Source organism: Chanos chanos, chromosome 8 (genome assembly GCF_902362185.1).
Source record: "Chanos chanos chromosome 8, fChaCha1.1, whole genome shotgun sequence".
Taxonomy (NCBI): Eukaryota; Metazoa; Chordata; class Actinopteri; order Gonorynchiformes; family Chanidae; genus Chanos; species Chanos chanos.
The window spans coordinates 18247710-18269562 of record NC_044502.1 but is presented as its reverse complement, the minus strand read 5'-3'; the positions used below and the strand labels follow the sequence as shown (position 1 = coordinate 18269562).

At 42.7% G+C, this 21853-nt stretch overlaps 1 protein-coding gene across 1 annotated transcript; it reads right to left on the bottom strand.

Annotated features, from left to right (window-relative positions):
- Positions 1–4474: 4474 nt before the first annotated feature.
- Positions 4475–21091, bottom strand: wdr26b (WD repeat domain 26b). Its single transcript, XM_030781594.1, has 14 exons — positions 20378–21091; positions 18623–18722; positions 17877–17933; positions 16121–16257; positions 15862–15959; positions 15075–15231; positions 14192–14330; positions 12913–13053; positions 12284–12403; positions 9973–10118; positions 6692–6770; positions 6240–6369; positions 5695–5889; positions 4475–5401 (listed from the first exon to the last, which is right to left on the bottom strand). The coding sequence occupies exons 1-14, from the start codon at positions 20683–20685 to the stop codon at positions 5376–5378; spliced, it is 1833 nt and encodes a 610-aa protein (XP_030637454.1). The 5' UTR covers positions 20686–21091; the 3' UTR covers positions 4475–5375.
- Positions 21092–21853: the final 762 nt, after the last annotated feature.

The window sequence follows — 21853 nt, the reverse complement described above, 5'->3', positions numbered from 1 at the left end:
AATATGAGGAGAGAACAAGAAGTCTCTTGCATTGTCTGTAAGGGACAATGAAACGAAAACACTCTAAAGAAACTATACTTGAAGACCATCGCTGTCATTACTCCTGCAGAAGCACCTGTATTGTTCTTCCAGGTTTAATTTCTTTTTTTGATCACAATAAATGCAAGTGAAACTATTCTTGAGTAATTCAAAAGAAACTGAACACTAAATTTCAAAGGCAAGATGTCACATTTCATAAGGTAAATATTCCATTTCAAAGGCATGATATTGAATTTCAAAAACCTTATATCAAATTTTTAAAATCTGATGTCATATTTTTGACATCAAATTTAAAAAACCCAACATTGCTTTTTATATCATGAAAATGTTGATTACATGTTAAAATTACTTGCCATACCAGAAAGCAAATCAAATTCTGTTTGTCAATAACAGTTTGTAACCACAGTTTGAGCTTGACAAATATAGATTAGAGACTCGTAACACAGGTTTTGGACCTGTCATAGCGCTGTGTACTTGTAGATACATGTCACATGTGTGTATTGTGCTTGCAGTTCACAATTTTCAGGTTACATTGATACTTGCAGTTCAGAAATCATTGTTCTCATCTGTGACTGATATCGTGAATTGTGAATTATATTCATATTACATTGGCTCCATACATAATACAGGTGGTTGTTACTTGCAATGGCTCTATCAACAGTTTCTCCCCGATTCTTCAGACCAAAACCCAGACACATCCCTTGATGTCTATTGAGTAATAGGTTCTTTATATGAACTCTGATATCATCAGTCATTCGACACGTATAGTAGGCCAGTACTGGGAGCACTAAATGACATCTGTTCATTTGCAGTGCAGAATATAGGAAAGGAAATGAGGAAACGTACAAAAGAATCAAAATAAAGTTATTTTCCAACGAAAGAATGGATACGTGAATTATAAAATGTAAAATACAAGGAAAGAAATTAAAATTAAAAAATGCAGAATTTTAAATACATTGATCAGTAAAAACTAATGAAAGTGTAAAAATGCAAGTTTATTTGCATGGATTCTTCATTTTTTATTATCATTTTTATGTTACTATTTTATTTATTTCATTTATTGATTTATCAATGAATTCTTTATTTAACTGACATAAAAAAACCCTGGGGTCTCCACTAAAATCAAATATTGCACTGTGAACCATTTGAGCAGGTTTAAAATGCTAAAATACTTTTTCTTCTATCACTGTTACCAGGGAGACAATATAAGGTTACTGACAGTCCACTTAGACCATAGTGACGTGTAAAGGACTACTGCTCCTTTCTTTCAAATGTTTTTTTTCATTTTGTATGTGTGCCTGTGTCTGGGTGTGTCTGAACTACAGCTTTAGTCTAGTAAGCAGCAAATTTTGTATGAAATGTGCTCAACAGAAAATTATTTTTACGATTGATTATTATTATTATTGCTGAGTGAACTAGTTTTGTGGTTTAAGTGCAGCTGTGAGTGGGGTGTCAGCAGTTGTGCTGGCTGTGTAACCTCCAGGGAAAGTGCAGCTTAGAGGAGTCTGTGAAGACAGTGGTTCACCTGTGTTAAGCTTCTCTTTATATGAGAATTTGTTTGTTAGCTGAGTCGTAACATGTTAACATTAGCTTTCTTTTGGCTAGAAGTAATGTGAGTACAGGAGCCTGAGAAAGGCCTATGATTTAAATAAGCCAAATCTCAAATTCTCTCAAGCTCTTTAAGAATAAGAACCTTTCCATAAGACCACAAGGGAAGCTCAGCGGATAAAAAAAAAAAAAGCTGAATGCATTTTCTGATGGATAAACAATAAATAATTTCTGTTTTTATTGTAAAATATTTTTTCCCGGTTTAGATCAACCCTGTGAGAATTTTCCACAGAGGTCATGGGAGGGGGCGGGGTGTCACATACTCTTTTTCAAAACCCTGAATGCTTTATTGAAAATGCGCATACATACCACTTCTCCTACACAACGATACAAAAACAGTACAATCACTTTTGAAATAACACATTAACGCAAAACGGAATTCCTCGATTTCCTCAAATCAGGAATCTACGCTACCAAATATCAGACATCTTCATCATCATCATCCTTTTCCACCATTCACACCAGACAAAGGTTTTACATGAAGGAAAACATGTCCTCAGGTGAGTTAAACTTGTACACACACACACACACACACACACACACACAAACACACAGAGGAAGAAATCAACCACTCCTCATACAGTTGCATACGGTTGTATGTCACAGCTCATCGTTCTGAAACCTTTGGGATTGGTCAGGGAGTAAAGGCGCTGGGCATGGCAGGAAGGGGAGGAGCCACAGAACGGCACAGCCATTCTGGAATGAGGAGCTCTGGACTGTTCTAGAATCAGAATGTTGCTAGCAACGCGAGCGTCTTAATAGCACACACAGGCACATGGACAGGCAGAGCAGCTTTCTCTGTTTGTGTTTCTGACACGCATCAGCAGTGGCTAAGACTGGCCCAGTCTGCAGCCAACAGCTCTCCTCTCAGGGTTTAGTCAGATTTTTTTTCTTTTTTTTAATTCAGAACAAATTAGCATCTTAAAAAGTTTACAGAATCAAAGCCCCCCCCCTACCAAAAAATACCCAGCATGAGACAAACCAATCCGATAAATGACAGATTAAAAAGGAAAATTATGTTGAAAGCATATTAAATAATAATAATAATAACAACGATAATAATAATAATAATAACAAAATGGAGGAGACAGTTTGGCTGGTTATAGTTTAATATGATGATAAAGGGAAAAGAGTTCAACCAAAAAAAAAAACAACATAAAAGAGAAATGATATTGTGAAAAACAAAAGTAACAAAAACTTCCATAAAAACAGAGAGAAGCGTCTCTTTAAACAAGCTGGTCAGTCCAGAGAGTTTCAGCATGTCAAAAACAAAGGCATACGGAGAGAAAGCAGGTGTGTGTTAGAGCTACTCTGAGTTAACACCCATTGGCAGAAGCTCACCGGTGGCTCCGCCCACAGCCAGAACATGACGTCTGAACCTGCAGGCATGCTGACAGACAGTAGCAGAGAGAGTGTATGTGTGTGTGTTTGTAGGACAGCACTTGGGTATTAAGAGTGTGTGTGTTTGCATGCATGTGACAGCATTTTGGCATTGAGCTGTGGGGCAGGTAAAGGAGGTGTGTCCTGTGAAGGGGGAGTGGTCAGGTCATAGGCATGGCTTTGATGATATATGGTACAGGAAGGGTGGGGCTTGGTTACTACTAGTATCACAGATCTCTGGTTTCTAGGATTATGTAGGGAGTGTAGCTAGGTTGCTATGAGAGGTGCGAGGGGGTGGAGCTCTGTTGCTAGGAGAGATGTGTAGGGTGTAGCTCTGTTGCTATGGCAGGTTTAAGGTTGTGGGTCTCTTCGAGGTGTACAGGACAGGGTTCTGTTTGTGTGTGGAAAGGTTGGGGGCGTGGCTTTAATGCATAGGTCATTAACTAGGATCAAAACTCTGAGTTTTGATTGGATGACTGACACAACAATGTCACAGTTTTTTTTGTTTTGTTTTAAAGCTGTTAGTGTTGTCATTTGCTGTCTCTCTCAGCATTTCTGATCAAAGAGAGGAAACCTGGGTCTCCATGCTTTAAGCAACTCCTCTTTATATAGACTACAGGTTTAGTTCACGTTGCAAAAGACATACCAGCTTTAAAGAACACACTCCGCTTTAAAGAGTACACTCGGCTTTCATGCATGTTCTCTCAGACTCAGCCAAATGGATACCACCACAGCACAGTGGGCAAAATGGGTTCCCTCCCCACCAAAAAATAGCCCTGGTTTATACACTGGAAAATGTCTGGGAGGTGCAGTTTTCTGTTCCTTACATAAAGGTTTCATAGGGCCATTTCCAGATGATCAGCTTCAGTTAAAACCATCTATACATTTCACCTCAGGGCAAAGAAAATAACTCGCGTGCGCACACACACACACACACACACACACACACACACACTCTCTCTCTTTCACACTTGTGAATGCACACACACACATATACAAACATACCCCCCCACATTTGGGCACACAAAGTAACACATAGGCATGAAGAGAACACACACACAGAGTCAAGGACACATGCATGCAAAGCATATGCGCGCACACACACAGGCTGAGTGCAGGAGTGAGGCTTGACTTACAGAACTGTGGTCCGTTAAGACAGCAGAACAGTGCTACTGTTAACACCACACACACACACACACACGCACACATACGCAAAGCCCCACTTAACACCCCTCAGCCTTTCATTTGTGACCTTGACCTATGAGAAACCCCTGTTTCTTCACCTTCCCCTGACCTGTGACCCTGCAATCCCCAGCATGAGCCCTTTAACAAGTCAAAGACAGAGAGTAGGGAGGGGAGAAAGAGAGGGATGAGAGCAGAGGATAAGAGTGGAGAGGAGTAAGGGGGGTGGGGGATAAAAGAAATGAGAGTAAGAGAGAGAGAGAGAGAGAGAGAGAGAGAGAAAGAGAGGTGCACTGCTACAGAGACAGAGGTGTTTGGTAAGATGTAGTGAGTATATCTAAGTAGCTGAGAGAATTCCCTTCAAGCTAAAGCATTCTGTCAGCACCACACACACACACGCACAACTCAACTGTCAATAATCACAGTCAAACCCTGTGGCATTGCTTTACAAAACAAAACTCAACCAAACCACCATATTTAGCCCCCCTGATCAAAATGCCCTATGTGTGTGTGTGTGTTTGTGTGTGTGTGTGTTGGAACCATTGGGTGTGAGAAGAAATGAAAAAGGAAGTTTTAACACCCCCCCCCCTTCCTGTTTCTTCACCTTCCCCTTACTTCTTGGTTAAACACATACATACACAGATATACACACACACACAATCCAAAACACACACACACACAGACACAGGTGTAAAAGAGCCTGTTGTGGAGCTGTTAATGGGCCCTAAGGGTGGACTTAGGAGGAGCAGGGAGTTAATGTGGTGTTTATGCCCAGTGCTGAGGGGGGTTTTCTGGGAGAGGCATTAATCGGGGCTCCTGGTCTGGTTCTGGGCCTAATGGAGGGTTAGAAAGACAAAACTGGGTAGACTGATCTCTCCAGATCAGACCAGGACCATGACTAGGTTTCTCTGTGGTTCCTAGACCAGTTCCCCCATCTCTGAAAGCTCTCTCTCACACACTCTCTCCATCTCTCAACCTCACACTCACAACTCCACTCACAAAATCCCCACTACCCAAATTTAGTTTCCCAGAATTCTCTCTCTCTGCGTCTGTGCGTTTATCCTCCTGTGATGCTCTGTGTTTGTAGATGCTGTTGAGTTTCATTCTCTCATTTTCGATTGTTTCTCTTTTTCGCAATAAGACATGAGTCAGTCCCACAGTCACCATCAACTGTCCATGCTGCTGCAGTTCTCTGACAGGGAGAGAGAGAGAGAGAGAGAAGCTGTCTGTTAGAACAAAAACAGATTAGCAAGTCTCACCAGAACATAAAGAGAACAATGAACTTCAATGTGTGTGTGTGTGCTAATCTCTGTTAATTAGCATTGCAATTACAATATCAGTCAAAATAATATTTTTCTCTTCTTCCCGCACCTCTACATCCTGCTCTGTTATACATCTCTTCAGATGCGTCCCTAACTCAGCTGTCTGTCTTGTTCTCTGTGAAGGAGCTTTGTGGATGCTCTGCTGTGATTTGCTGTCGTTTACCGTTAAGTCCGTCCAGTTCCTGCGTGTCGAGGAAGGGGGCGGGGCCCCAGATGCGGACGGTGCCGTCGTCCGAAGCGCTGGCCAACAGGCCGGGCAGAGATGAGCTCCAGCTCACACAGTTAACTGTGCGAGTGTGTCCTGTTAACTCCGCAATGGGCAGTTCACTCCGCCGATGCCAAATATACACCTTATGGTCTACGCGGAGAGAGAGACAGACAGAGAGAGAGAGAGATTTTTGATACCATGCTAGGTCACGTAATGCCTAGATGCTCTGATGCATGGCGACAGTGGTTTCTTCTGCATGACGGACATGTACACAGAACACAGGCTGAGCACACACTGTACAGCTATTACTCAATATACACACTTATTACATAACACACTCACAAGTGATTACTTACTGTATAATATCACATACACATACTCACACAGTTATATATACCAATGTTACATAAAATTACAGTGACACAAACAAGAGAGGAAAAGAAAGATCAAACAGTATGGTTTGACTGGTTCGGTGATGGTTTCAGTGTCTGCAGTGGTACCTTCACTGCCGCTGGCGATAAAGTCGTCGTTGTGTCCGCCAAAACAGGAGTGTATGGTGTAAAAACCCTGCGTGACACCCTGATACTTTCTCACCAACACACGATCCTGTAGATCCCACAGGTGCACTCCCTGCACAGAGACATCACACACACATACATGCAAACGCAGATATAATACACACACAAAGTACTCTCAGAAACATACACATTCCTCTTAGAGGGACAGGAATAGACGCTCAGACACACACACAGGCACAAAAATAAACTCACTCACACACACACACACACACACACACACACACACACACACACACACACACACACAAGTCATGTATTATATGAACACAGACAGAAAAACAAAGCAGACTGCAAAGCACTTGCTCACACACACTTGACTGTACAAACAAACACACAGACACACACATATGCAGCAGTCTTAATCCAGTGCATACCTGAGTTGCGACATTTAACAAAGCTAATCGTCCATTTTTAGAGACGGTGAAAGACATGATTGGATGATCCTCCTGAACTCTGTCCAGAAAAGAGAAAAGAGAGAGAGATATTCTTCAGACTGCTCACACACATAGACATACAAATGCACACACACACATACACCAACACACGCACTCTCCACTTTGTTCTCACATACAAACGCGCACACACACACACACACACACACATACACTTACACCAAGCACTAACATCACTATTACAACAAATTGTTCAGTCTAAAACAAACACTAACATCACTATTACACCAAACTAGGGCTGAACGATAAATCGATTTCAAATCAAAATCACAATTTGAAACAATGGGATTAGCAAATCACAAGGGGTGCAATTTGGGATATACGCTATGGAGTGTGTCTGACCTACACTTCTTCACTTCTTCGTTCTATCATTCCGCAAGTAGTCCGCTCACTTATTGTAACGGAAATTAACAGCCTATCTGCAACAAGTTGAGAAGTCTGCAGGTAGCATAACATGTTGCTATGCAACACTTGCAACTTTAAAAGTTCTGTTTGCTAGAGGGACTATATTTCTCAGCTGAAGCCACAAAACTAGAATAAAATCATTAAAATTAAGCATTGTGTGAAGTTTCTTTTATCATTTTGGCAAGTAACCGTATAATAAGCGGGGTCCTGTTCGTCATGTGGGGATTTATTTTCCGATAATGACCGGCAGAGTACAAATTATCCCTTACATGTTTGATTGTTCTATGTTCTATGCCAATTAAAAAATATAATGAATACATGTTTTGGATGCAATTCCATACCTTTAAGTTAACATCTCTGCATTAGAATATAGATAAGTTAATATTTTGATGGTATCTCATGTGGTAATGCTCCATCACATGTTTTAAATCTATTACACAGTGAATACTGAAGTGAAGCTTGACTTTAAAAAATTACATTGCAAATCAAATCGAAATCGCAATATCTGTCAGAAAAATCAAAATTAGATATTTTCCCCAAATCGTTAAGCCCTACTCCAAACTGTTCAGTCTGAAACAAACACTAACATCACTATTACACTGAACACTACCATCACTATTACACCAAACACTACCACCACTATTACACCAAACTGTTCAGTCTGAAACAAACACTACCATCACTATTACACCAAACACCAACATCACTATTACACCAAACACTACCATCACTATTACACCAAACACCAACATCACTATTACACCAAACACCAACATCACTATTACACCAAACACCAACATCACTATTACACCAAATCGCTCAGTCTGAAACAAACACTAACATCATTATTACACCAAACACTACCATCACTATTACACCAAACACTACCATCACTATTACACCAAACACCAACATCACTATTACACCAAACACTACCATCACTATTATACCAAACACTACCACCACTATTACACCAAACACCAACATCACTATTACACCAAACACCAACATCACTTTTACACCAAACCGTTCAGTCTGAAACAAACACTACCATCACTATTACACCAAACACTACCATCACTATTACACCAAACACTACCATCACTATTACACCAACATCACTATTACACCAAACACCAACATCACTATTTCACCAAATCGCTCAGTCTGAAACAAACACTAACATCATTATTACACCAAACACTACCATCACTATTACACCAAACACTACCATCACTATTACACCAAACACCAACATCACTATTACACCAAACACTACCATCACTATTACACCAAACACCAACATCACTATTACACCAAACACTACCATCACTATTATACCAAACACTACCACCACTATTACACCAAACACCAACATCACTATTACACCAAACACCAACATCACTTTTACACCAAACCGTTCAGTCTGAAACAAACACTACCATCACTATTACACCAAACACTACCATCACTATTACACCAAACACTACCATCACTATTACACCAACATCACTATTACACCAAACACCAACATCACTATTTCACCAAATCGCTCAGTCTGAAACAAACACTAACATCATTATTACACCAAACACTACCATCACTATTACACCAAACACTACCATCACTATTACACCAAACACCAACATCACTATTACACCAAACACTACCATCACTATTATACCAAACACTACCACCACTATTACACCAAACTGTTCAGTATGAAACAAACACTAACATCACTATTACACCAAACACCAACATCACTATTACACCAAACCGTTCAGTCTGAAACAAACACTAACATCACTATTACACCAAACACTACCATCACTATTACACCAAACACTACCATCACTATTATACCAAACAGTTTAGTCTGAAACAAACACTACCATCACTATTACACCAAACACTACCATCACTATTACACCAAACACCAACATCACTATTACACCAAATCGCTCAGTCTGAAACAAACACTACCATCACTATTACACCAAACCGTTTAGTCTGAAACAAACACTACCATCACTATTACACCAAACACTACCATCACTATTATACCAAACACTACCATCACTATTACACCAAACACCAACATCACTATTACACCAAATCGCTCAGTATGAAACAAACACTAACATCACTATTACACCAAACACTACCATCACTATTACACCAAACACCAACATCACTATTACACCAAACACCAACATCACTATTACACCAAACTGTTCAGTCAGGGACTCAAGACTCGCTGAGCATCACAAACACAACAATCTTCTGCTGCACAGGTTACTTTTCCAGGCTGTGCAAATGCAAACACAGCAATGTGCATCCTCTATTACAAATGTTAGCATTATCTGTTTGTCCTGTTACACCCTGTGGGTCTTTAAACCTGTGTGATCACTAACCACATTTCAGTAGACTGGACAGCGTGTTTGTGAGTGAACAGACTGAGTGAGAGTTGCACACTGCACAATGTACATGACAGTAATTCACAGTTTATTACAATAAAGAAATACATTAAAACCAATAACAACAACAACACAAGAAAGCTGGAGCCTGAGATACTTTAAATAAATAAACAGGGGTAGACACCTGTTATTTCACATATTCAAACACATGGTACACATCAGCGGCATATGCTGACAGCAGTGGTGGACATCAGTGTTGTGTGTTCTCAGGTAAATGCAGTATTAGAGGGACACACAGATCCAAACACACATATTAGCTGGAGTTCTGCTTACAATCAGAGAGAAAGAGTAACAGGACCAATCAGAGAGAGGACTTACATGTTTCTGTCCGTCAGGTCCTCGAAGTTGTAACCGCGGATACGCTGGTGTGTGTCAGAGGCCAAAACCGTGCGTCCGTCACTCAGGCAACACAGACACTGAACTCTGACCCCTTCCCATGAGTCCAACAGGTTACCATCCAGATCCTACACACACCAGGATACACACATGAATACACACAGTGGGAACAAGACATCAGACACAGACATTAAGACGCGCAGCGCATGTGAGGACACAACATGATACACACACGGCACATTACGAGTACGTCGACACAACGAGCCAAACACAGATAAATAAATCTGCAAATAAGTGAATCAACAGACTAAATAATGACTCAATCAGTCCATCGCTAGGGTCAATTAAGTTTCTGTCACTCCACAAGCCCAGGCAATTTAACCAATTTAAGATGTCATCTGTCAGTTGGCAGTCTCTCACACACACACACACACACACACACACACACACACACACGGTCAGAGTGCAGAGTAAAGGACACGTTAATCTGATCAGATCACTGCACGCAATGACACACATTACACTGTCACATTTCACCTGAACGCTGATTATAATGTCTAATGCACAATTGTTATGACGTTTACATTATAAGGTCTTCCTCCAGGCACAGTTCAAAGCAAAACAAGACCATCTGATATTACGAAATTGTCAAACGGTTTGTCTCTGGTTATTGTGACATCAGAATTGCTCTATAAAAGATAAGAGAATTTACACAGCAATAGAGGAGTAACCATTCATTGTGTTCACAGTGCGGTTAGTACATCGGTTTCTGGGCCATGGTCCAGTTTGTGCCACAGTTTGGGTTGAAAGAAAGGAGAATCAGCCCAGAGCTGAGGACACTCCTCTTTCTTTTTAATTTAGACACATACACATTTAAAACAAAAACAACACATTTAACACAAACAGCCCTTCCAAAATGGGAATGAAAAAAAAAAAATCACTACTTTTTTTTAAAGGTTTTTTTTAAGGTTAATCTTGAGAAACAGAGCTCAATTTCAGTCTCTTCTCCATGATGATGTGTTAACTAAATCTCGGTAATAAATGTTGGTATCTTTTAATGCTCTTCATCAACAACATAACTGCAAGGTTTCAGCCACGTGTGTGATTTGAACGAGGAAGAAGGATCCTCAGTTTGAGGACAGACGTTCATACAGTTTCAGCAGAAAAACAACACGTGACGACCGCAGAATGACCTGAGGAAGGTCACGGTAGCCTGTCAAAATGCAGCTACACGGATATATGACAAACAAGTTCCCACTTACAGAGACTTAGAGATAAAATCTACTTTATTCATTTAGGTGGATCCATACTATATATGACCTGGATAACGACAACACGTGTTGTGTTGTAATTTAAAATGATTACTGCACAGTAAAAGCGTACGAGAGGAGTTACTGATGCTCTCACAGTGAAAAATGAAAGGAAAAAGAAAAGGTGCACTGGCTTCAAGTTATGGCTAACATTGTTCTCAGTGGTCGAAAGCACAGTGTGGACTATTCTCATCTACTGGGAACATGTATTCCCTGTGATCTGACATCACTCTTGGGAGGAAAAAACCCCCCACAAAAATTAAAAAAAAAACAAACAAAAAAAAACACAGTTCACTACATAAGTACCTTGAACTAAACCTAGGACTACAGATCTCATGTCCTCAATTTCAGCACCTTATACGCCTACCAATGCTCTCCATGCTATGAATTCTGTATTTTTGGGTCTTCTTTTCCTGACATGGACACATCTACCATTATGACACAGTTAAAAAAGAAAAGAGAGTTAAAGGGATAGGTTGAAACCTTTGTATTGTAACATCCTCAATCCAGAAACTATTTGTGCTCTATAAAGAGTAAACTGTCCTGGCAAACTGACCAGTAACCAGCCATCAAATTGTTAATTAGAAAAAAATGTTAATCAAAGCATCCATCATGGGAGGTTCTCAATTCACTGCTGTGTAAAAGTAATGGATTATGCCACGCACATGTCATTTACTGAATAAGAAATCATGGCGTTTTCTGTTTTAGTATTTTTGGTACTTTGATGTTTGTGCCAGTACATTTAGTAACTGCGATACAGAAAAGACGATGTCACTCTTTTCACATAATCAGTCAAAACATCAGAAAACGCTTTGAACATGTAAGGTCCACCGGGGTTTGGGCTTGATGTTTTGCTTTGAAATTCAAAAGGAATGTATTAAAATGCGTGCTTATTCAGAAATATTCACATGAATATGGAACTTCAACCGAGAATATCAAATGAGATGTTGAACATTAAACCCCATACAGACACACAAACTCACGCATTGGTAGAATTGTCCTCGCTGTCCTCCTGTGACGAATCGTTTCCCGTCTGGGTTCCATGCGGCGCTGGTCAGACTGTCCTCATGGGACTGACTCATCTTCGTCCGCAACTCCCCCGTCTGACCAGCAGAGGGCGACATGTGTCAGGGCAAACACAAACTTACCACAAACACCCCTATACAAATTCAGCAATGTTTTTCAACTCCACTCCTAAACACTAATTATACTGCACATGTTGGCTTATGTCAAGCACCAGGGCAATGGGCTGAGGAGGCCAATGCCTTGGTAACCAGTGGATAAGTTGAATCAGATGTGGTAATGATGGGCTACAGCAAACATGGGTCTGAATTAGAGCCCTGTACCTCCTCTGTCTGACCACCAGGGGGAGACACTGAGAAATACAGTATTACGGCTTAGTAGCCCAGACTCTCTGGTTTGCTCTCTTTTCGTCTCATTCTCATTCTCCTCTCCTGACATGCACATCTATTGTCAATGATTCTGTGAACACTTGTAGTGCACAAAATCATAAGAAATGTGTAATTTTACTGACATCACCACTACAGCAGCCAGACCAACACAAAGACACTTTGTATACGTGTGTGCATGTGTGTTCTGTCGCCGTGGTTACCTGGACATTCCAAAGCCAGAGTTCAGAGCAGTCATCTGGTCCACATGCAATCAGATAGGTGTCATCTGGACTCCAGGCCAAATACGACACCCCATACGCATGTCCCTCCAGAGTCCGCAGCGGCTTCAACTGGTGTGTGTCCTACACACACACACACACACACACAAATTTAGACATGTTGTACCTCACACACAATACATACAAACCACATGGGCTGTTTATGGGCTTGAGCTCAGAGGTCCAGTGGAACTGCTCTGAGACATGTGATAAAAAGTGTCTGAGCAGTCCTCTGAGTCGTAGCTGGACACGCAAGCCTGGCCAAAGAGTGAGAGTCACCATGTGAACCTGTGCTCTGCTGTGCTTACTGGCTGTGGCTGGGCGTCTCAGGAAACAAAAGCCCACAGTCTGAGGGGAGGCGTCTCTGTGGTGACGGGCACAGAGATGCAAAGAGCACTCTTCTCCCAACGTGTTCGTTTACTCGGTAATCTCATGGGTCTCATAGTGTGACAGGATGTGAGGACTGGGTTAGCGTGCACCGGGGGGAAGTACGAGCTAGTCTGATGGGCGTCGCCCGGGAACACCGCCGCGGGAGGTGGGTGCACTTATGAGAGCCAAGAGGCTGGCTACTCTAATTTGGGGGGAAAAAATCAAAAGAGGGCTAAAACGAAATAACAAAGTAACACTGACATTGTGAAACACAGCAAAGGGACTTCTGCCTTAATATGAATGTCCAGGTCCATTACTATTCAGTGTGTCTATAAATGCCCTTTGGAACCACACCGCACAGCTGCTCCACAGACAAACACACCCACATGACACTGTCACATATGACTCTACTCAAGATCATGTGTAAAAACACTGTGACATGATGTATGTGATATGTCATAAACAATTTACTGTTGAATCTGTTATGTAATGTGTCAACTCATGTCAATTACACCATTACAGACAACATGTAATGACGTGTGGGTAATACATAATAACTTAAGATGCAATGTGCCAAATTTTATGCATTTTTGATTTTACAAGCATTGCATATTGCATGATATGTGTATGTACAGCACTGTGTGTGTGTTTAATATTTCATGCACTGTTTGATGTAATTTTAATTTATCTGGGGGACGAGCACTGGATACATCATCACGAAGGTAAGTACAGAAACGTCTGTGTGTGTGTGTGTATGTGTATACACGCATGTGTATGTATGTGTGTGTGTGTGTGTGTGTGTGTGTGCATGCACGCGTGTGTTTGATGTATATGTGTGTGTGTGTGTACTCACTGGGTCGACCTGCCACAGTATGACAGTGGTGTCTTTAGAACCGGTGGCCAGTTTGGTTCCGTCATTGGAGAACTTACAGAACCACACCTCATTACAGTGTTCCGTCAGGATCTGCTGTGTGTAACACGGAAACTGTTTCCTACCACACACACACACACACACACACACACACACACACACAAGCACAATGTAAATTCATTATGCAAGTCCACACACGTCAATGTGAAACATGTAGTGGATTCCAAACGTCATGTGTTCCACCTGAAGCAAGTGTATGTCTTCACACTGACTCACACACACTATGAGAAAAAGTGTGAGAAAACACACTATGAGAAAAAGTGTGTGTTTGTGTGCATGTGTGTGTGCGTATCTGCTGCAGATGTGGTCCAGTAACAGTGAGGCTGACTCCAGGATGTTGTCCAGTGTGTGTGTGTCTGTGTGTGTGTGTGTGTGTGTATGTGTGCGTGAGCATGTGTTTGAGTGTGTGTGTGTGTACATGTGTGTGTATACCTGCTGCAGACCAGGAGCGGTGGTGAGGCTGACTCCAGGCTGTTGTCACGTGTGTGAGCATGTTTATATATACTTGTGAGTGTGTGTGTGTATGCGTGTATGTACCTGCTGCAGACGTGGTCCAGGAGCAGTGAGGCTGACTCCAGGCTGTTGTCCAGTGTGTGTGTGTGTGTGTGTGTGTGTGCGTGTATGTACCGGCTGGAGACGTGGTCCAGGAGCAGTGAGGCTGACTCCAGGCTGTTGTCCAGTGTGTGTGTGTGTGTGTGTGTGTGTGTGTGTATGTACCTGCTGCAAATGTGGTCCAGGAGCAGTGAACCTGACTCCAGGCTGTTGTCCAGTGTGTGTGTGTGTGTGTGTGTGTGTGTGTGTGTACCTGCTGCAGACATGGTCCAGGAGCAGTGAGGCTGACTCCAGGCTGTTGTCCAGTGTGGTGTTGTGGTAAAGACAGCGATCTCTCTGCAGCTCCACAGCCTGGCGGAGCAGGGTCTGCAAACGCCGCGGCGGGAGCATGACCGAGGGGGGTAGGTATGCTACACACACACGCAAAGAAACACACACACACACAGAAACACAAAGAAACACACACTCTGGTCCATTTAACCTGACCGAGATGTCAGACTCATGCAGTGATTTTGTTTTGTGTGCTGTCTCCATGCCCATGTAAACACGGAGATTAAACTCATTAATACAAAATGAGACCCTACTGTCCCTCAGAGGCCAAGTGAATCATTTAACTGAGACAAGAAATGACACAGAAAATGGCACAGACACAATAATCATCACACAGCTCCTCATACAATTATGCTTATAATAATAACAGCAGGAAAACAAGACTAGTCTGTTAACCTGGACTGCAGTCACTTTAACACCACATGACTTCATCTGTAAATGACTGGTGAGGGAGATTGGGTATATTGTTCAGTGGTAATAATCTCTGGACTGAAAATGTCTCAGAACTGTTGTGCAGCCTGTCTCTCTGTTATTCAAAGGTTCTGCTGGGCTGCTCATGCCTCAAGCGTCAGTGTAGATGAAGTCCAACTTACCCAATCCAGACTGTCAAGCAACCTTGTGACACATTTCTCCTTGAAATTAAATATTACTGCCCCTGTCTGTCTGTAGGTGCGTGCACCTGTGCATGCGTATGTGTGTTTGGCGCTCACTCTGTAGTTTGTCCAGGAGTCTGCAGCGTGAACTTTGACCTTTGCCCTCCCACTCAGCCTTGGCTCTCAGGTCCTCAGCATGACTGCACATCAGGTACCTGAACGCAATTGTGACAGTTCCAATGATGCGCAAGTATTCAAAGCAGCCAAACAACCACACTACAAGAGAGGCAGGGAGGTCACAGTTCTCTCACATTACCAACATACACAGCGATGTGAAAATGAAGAGAGAGGCGTCGACCTGTGTGCGATAACATACCCACTGAGTACGTGAATGCGCTCTGTGTTGTATTTGAGGGGTGTCAGTTCTCCTCTCAGGACCTGCAAGGCTTCTAAAACTTTTCCATCTTCCAAGTACTCCAAATATTTCTGCTGCAACAGCAAAAACTTCATCCTCTACAGAGACAAAAACAGACAGAGAGTGTGTGAGTGTGTTGGTGTTTGAAGAAGGTAAAGAGCTACTCTCTCCCCCTTCCATAGTATCATCATCACCATGTGACCTCCAATATCAGAGTTCCTCCCCCTTCCACCATCCACCAATCACATCACATAGTCATAACTGTAGAGGGTGGTGTAGACTATGACGGGCAGCTGTCCACTGTAGTTACTGTGAGGTAGGTTGTAGTGTGGTTAATGCTGGATTGGGCGTGCAGTCACTGGATCACTTCTCTATTTTATCATTTCAGCCTGCTCCATGCCGATATTATAGTTACAAACACATACACACACAGACACACACTCTGTTATCTGTGCTTTACACACACACACACATTTAAACAGAGATACAGGTAGGGCAAGGGTGCATGCTCTTCCTATAGAGTGGTCTCTTACTGCCACCATCAAGAACCTGTTACTCTGTCCTTTCACACAAAAGAGAGGTGTCATGAAACCACAGCTGAGGTCAATTTTCATATGTAGCTTCCACATTTTTTCCAACACACACACACACAAGGGTAAATTTTAATGAGCTTGCTTAGTTAAGGTGACTCAGATCTGAGTTTATCTGCAGGGACTGTCAGTCTACCAGAGAGCTACTCCCCTAACACACACACACAGACACAAACACACACATACGTATGGCATGTCAATCAGAGGAGAGGGGCTGTTAGCCTGAGATCACTATTACTGCCGTGCTACTATAGTACGGTTGCTCTGATGCAAACCGATCTGATTGGCTGTGTAAAACATGGCTGAGTGACATCACTATCTCACTCTCACACACATACACACACACCCACCCCACCCTGCACGACACACACTCCTGTTGCAACTGCCCCTGCAGTCTGACAGGGTTCTGTCATTGTGTGAGCTCAGGACGATTCTCATCACTCTGTGTGTGTGTGTGTGTGTGTGTGTGTGTGTGTGTGTGTATACGGTGGGAGGCTGCGTGAAAAGAGGTCACAGAGTTCAGAGTCACAGTGCCCATCGGTTTCACCACATCAGAGATCTTTCTCCAGGTCACTCTCTCTGATCAACACAAACACGCTAAACTGAACAAATATGTGAAGACTGTCTGTGCCAATGCTACAAGTTTCATCACAACCTGATCCGTCACCTCCTTAAGTCCTTATGCCAGTAATGATTTGCTCCTTGGCAATGAAATGTAAAAGCCATTTGATTGGACAAGGAGACAACGAGGGCTTTCAGTCTATGACACAGCCTGCTCTCACTGGCTATCAGAAAAACACCAGAACGTCTAAGCCTCCACAGTTAGAGAGCACTTCCCCAGACCCTACACACACTTCCAGAAACATTAAAGAAACACACACACACACGGTACGTTGTTCTTGATGCTTGACACATACACCCAAACTGGTGCAGAGACTTTAAACACACAAAGTATCAAGCTACAGACACATATACACGGTTTTTTGTTTGAGTAACTATAGATGCGTGTCTGTAGCAACACACAGGCACAGAGATACAGTGTTCCAGAAGCTCTAGGCATGTATGGTGGGAAACACAGCTGTTCCAGAACTCTGTGTGTGTGTGTGTGTTGGTCACCCGAGTCTTACCACAATAGCGTTGGGAGAGTGCATCAAAGCTTTCAGCTCATTCAGGTCATTTTCGGCCTACAACAAAAACACAAGAGAACAAAACAGTCCCGTCAGTCAGTCCCCCCTGGGACGGGCCAAACATCAGAGAAGATTTTTCAATCCCACACACACACACACACGCACTAAGCTGGTTCTTCTTTCTGTTTGTAACTCAAGGTTTAGACTAGAGCTTTGTTGTCTTACAGAACTAATATCATGAAGTGGAACTTATAACTCCCCTAGCATTTTCTATACATTCGTTCTCTCTTACTCCAATTCTCTGCTCAGTGGCCTGTCAGACGAGGTTGGGCCCCCTCCTCTGAGGGTTAGTTCCTTAGGAGATTTCTACTTTCACTTGATGAAACAAGTGCTATACCAACAAATTAAACTCTGAACGCCTGCCCTGAGATGGGGCAGTACAGCCATACTTCATAAAATCACTCGACACATATTTGTCATTTACTAATGAGTTTCAATTAGTCAGTGTGTAAATATCCTACTCGGCAGCTGTAAAACACTAACATAAAATGAGTGGTTTAGATGTACATACGGTCTTGCGAGCCCCTATTGTAACACACACAGCACCGGGCTGCAAATGGACTGTCTGATGGTTTTGTGCCTGTGTGTGTGTGGGGTGGGGGGGGGTTAGAATAGCAGCTATGAGGGGTGAGATGGGGTGTGTGTATTGTTGGACAGGGTGTGCAGGCATAACCATGGAGACAAACCTTGTCCCATTCTCCCTCCATCACGTGGTTCCGAAACTTGGTGGCAGAGGGGTGTTCCAATCTACATCCAGACTCCTGCATCAGCAAATCCACTGTCTGACTACAGACACACACACACACACAGCAGAGTGAGTGAGTGAGCAAGTGAGAGAGAGAGAGAGAGAGAGAGAGAGAGAAAGGGGCTAAGTTATCTCAGTGATATCATTATGCAGCGACCAATAAAAATCACACTGAGAAAGACAAGTCACATCAGTATCAGTGCTCTTGCTGTCTTTGACTGTGTTTGTGTGTTTGAAGTGTGGGGGGAAGGGTTGACACCTCAGAAAAATGACATCATCTCACAGGGAGAGAGAGAGAGAGAGACGCAGAACGTTTCATCACATGAATTTTTCCTGCATTTCCACAGTTTGAACACGGGGGCGAGCAGTTCTGCTCACTCAACACTCCACCAACCCAAACCAAATCTCCGCACATGATCTGTAAACGCCGTGTGTTTATTCAGGATCCGTGTCAGGACAAGACTGAAGCCATGGAAATTCCCCCTGAAGTCTACACACTGTCGGCACACGGCAGACTCACTCGTGGTCACAACGAAATTTGGCCGAGGAAAAACGTCCCAAAACACGAAGCTAGCGCCGTTTAGCTGCCGTTACTCTAAAATTAGCCTATCCGACATTTCTAATGTAAAACAGCTGGTTTCGAACGCATTCCACAGCCGCCATGAACCGCACGTATAGGCTACACAGAGCATAACTGTCAGGATTCAAGATTACAAAAACAGGAATGTTTCCATATTCTCGCAGGGACATTAACTTATTCATATTAACTCGTCGTTGCCACAACTGGCGACGTGGACTTTATGTCAGAGATGACATTAATTGGTGAAAAGAACTGGAGAGAAATGCATTGTTAGAATCGTGGTCTACCGAGGGCTTCGTTATATTTTGAAGGGTGAGGCGGCTGATTGTTGAGCTAACTGTCAAAACATTTTGTCAACACAAAAGAAGTCTCGACACATAAAGATGATAAAAAATACTGTTTTCAAACAATGATATATCAACATGTCTCTCGTAATGCGGATCAGAATATCTGCTTGACGTTTGTTTAAACGCTTGAGCGGTCCGTAGAAAAACACCAGGGCAACAATCGTGAAAAGGAAACTGACAGACAGAAATAGACAAAAACACAACGCTGTTATTCTCCGCACGTTTGCGCAATCCCCTCATAATGTGCAGGTTAAGAAAACCTGGCAAGATATCTCTGCCTTTTGTCACGGTGCGAAATATAGTCGACAAAGTCAGAGCTCTGTTCCTGTCAAATAATGATTATATATGTCCTTTGTGACTACAGGTTATTATTGGGGGGTTTGCAGCATCTTTCAAAGGATTACCAGATGATGTAATGCGATTTCAAACTGTACAAAAATGCCCTAAAGGCGAACAGACAAAACACATTCCCTATAAACTATTAATACTGATCAAGACTACTGCGTTATCCTACTAACAACACGACAGATTGTGTTTCTTTGGGAGTAATGAGAATGATTTTGTGAGCAGCTAGGTCTGCGCTAGCTTGCATTCTGTATTGTGCAAGATGGACCCCTGTCTTCATCCCCCTCCCCCATGTCTGTGTCAAACGCATTTTAGAGAACTGCCACCTAGCAGTTTTATGCAAAATGCTTACTTTTTACGTGCATTTCAAAGCTTCATTATTCGCATATACTTATTTTGGATCTCAGCAACTTTGATAACTTACTTTAGCCCTAACCCATGAAGGTGTTGCCCTATTAATCGGATGACATCTTCCTCCGACTGTGAGAGACGTTTTTTCTTCTTCATGGACCCGACTTCAGACCCCGAACCTGTGGCTGTGGAAGCGCCTGAAGTCCCAGAGGCTGGGCCGACTGAAGCCCCGTTATTGGTACCGATATTATTCCCATTGTTGGAGCTGGAAAGAAGCCCATTTGAGTGCGAGCCCCCGGCCGAGGAAGACTCCCCGTTTTGTGCGTTATTGAGGCAGGAAAGATCCGAGTCCTGTCCCTGGCCTGCCCCGTTTGACTGCATATTTGTGCTAAGGTTGCTGGCGACGTTTCGGTTAAAGTGAATGGCAGAGGTCGGTTGAGGGTGCACAGAAGCAGCAAGTCCCAAAACAACCGCAGATAGGCCTGCTGTCCCTGTCGAAGCCCCGGGCTCTCCTGCTCCCTCCGCCGCCGAGGCTCGGTGTTTTTTCCGCGGGGGCGGCGACGCTCCGCCGGTGTCCGAGTCGGAGGAGGAGGAAGCGGAGGCCAGAGTTTCCTCACCGAGAGCGGCCGTGGTTAGAAGCCGGTGAAGCCCGGGATGGGAAAGGAGAATGCGGGCTCCCGGGATTCAGAGCTCCGATAACCCGGCTGCTGTGCCTGTTTCTCCCCGGTTCGTGTTATTGTTTTTTCTCCAAACAGCTGCAGAACCCTAATGGACTCCACACGCACTGACGTCACAGGAAATGCCTGCGCTGCCCGACTTCCGGGTGCTATGTGGTATGCTCAAAATTGGCGACAGAGCATCCTTACGTTAAAACAAAAATCATTCGTATAACGAGGGATTCAGAAAGTAATTCCAGCTCGAAGATACTACGATTTGAAGTCGTTGTATATCTACCATAGATACATAGTCAATCATAAATTTAGCTTATGTAAAAACGAGAAAATGATAGAGAAATATTACTTACAGTGACAGGTAATTTACGAGTACAACCCTTAGTTAAATATAGGGTAAGCAAGTTCATTTGAGGTATTTTATTATGAAATAATTTACGACCAAAGCTATCTGTACACTAGACTAAGTTGTTATAACATGTGGCTCCATGATCCAAAACGTAACATAATACTGCTACCCAGAGGACCTTCTTAGTACTGCACGCAAAAATAATCACAGGCAGCCCGTCAGCTGCTTATGTTTTTAATAAATACACTTTGAATACAAATAGTTGAAAGCATCTTATATGTCATATTAGAAAACCTCAGTAACAGATTAAAAAAAAGCTGATATACTCTCAGATAATCAAACAAACTGCATGTCCAATATACCAGTTCTACAAAATGGCAGGAAAAGTGTGGTAGATTGTGGAGAAATCACAGAAAATTTTAAGTAAGTGTTGAAGGGAAGATTGAAGTAGAGTCTGATATTTTGATCTTTGCAAAGTCAGTAAAGTGGTCCTAACGTGAATTAGCACACACACACACACACATACATA

Coding starts and splice junctions, on each gene's coding strand:
- wdr26b (XM_030781594.1), bottom strand. CDS start 20,685: ATGCAGTCAAACGGGGCAGGCCAGGGACAGGACTCGGATCTTTCCTGC. Junction 17,934..18,622: donor TGGAGGGAGAATGGGACAAG/GTTTGTCTCCAT, acceptor TTTTTGTTGTAG/GCCGAAAATGACCTGAATGA. Junction 10,119..12,283: donor GAGGACAATTCTACCAATGC/GTGAGTTTGTGT, acceptor TGGTGTGTGTAG/GATCTGGATGGTAACCTGTT.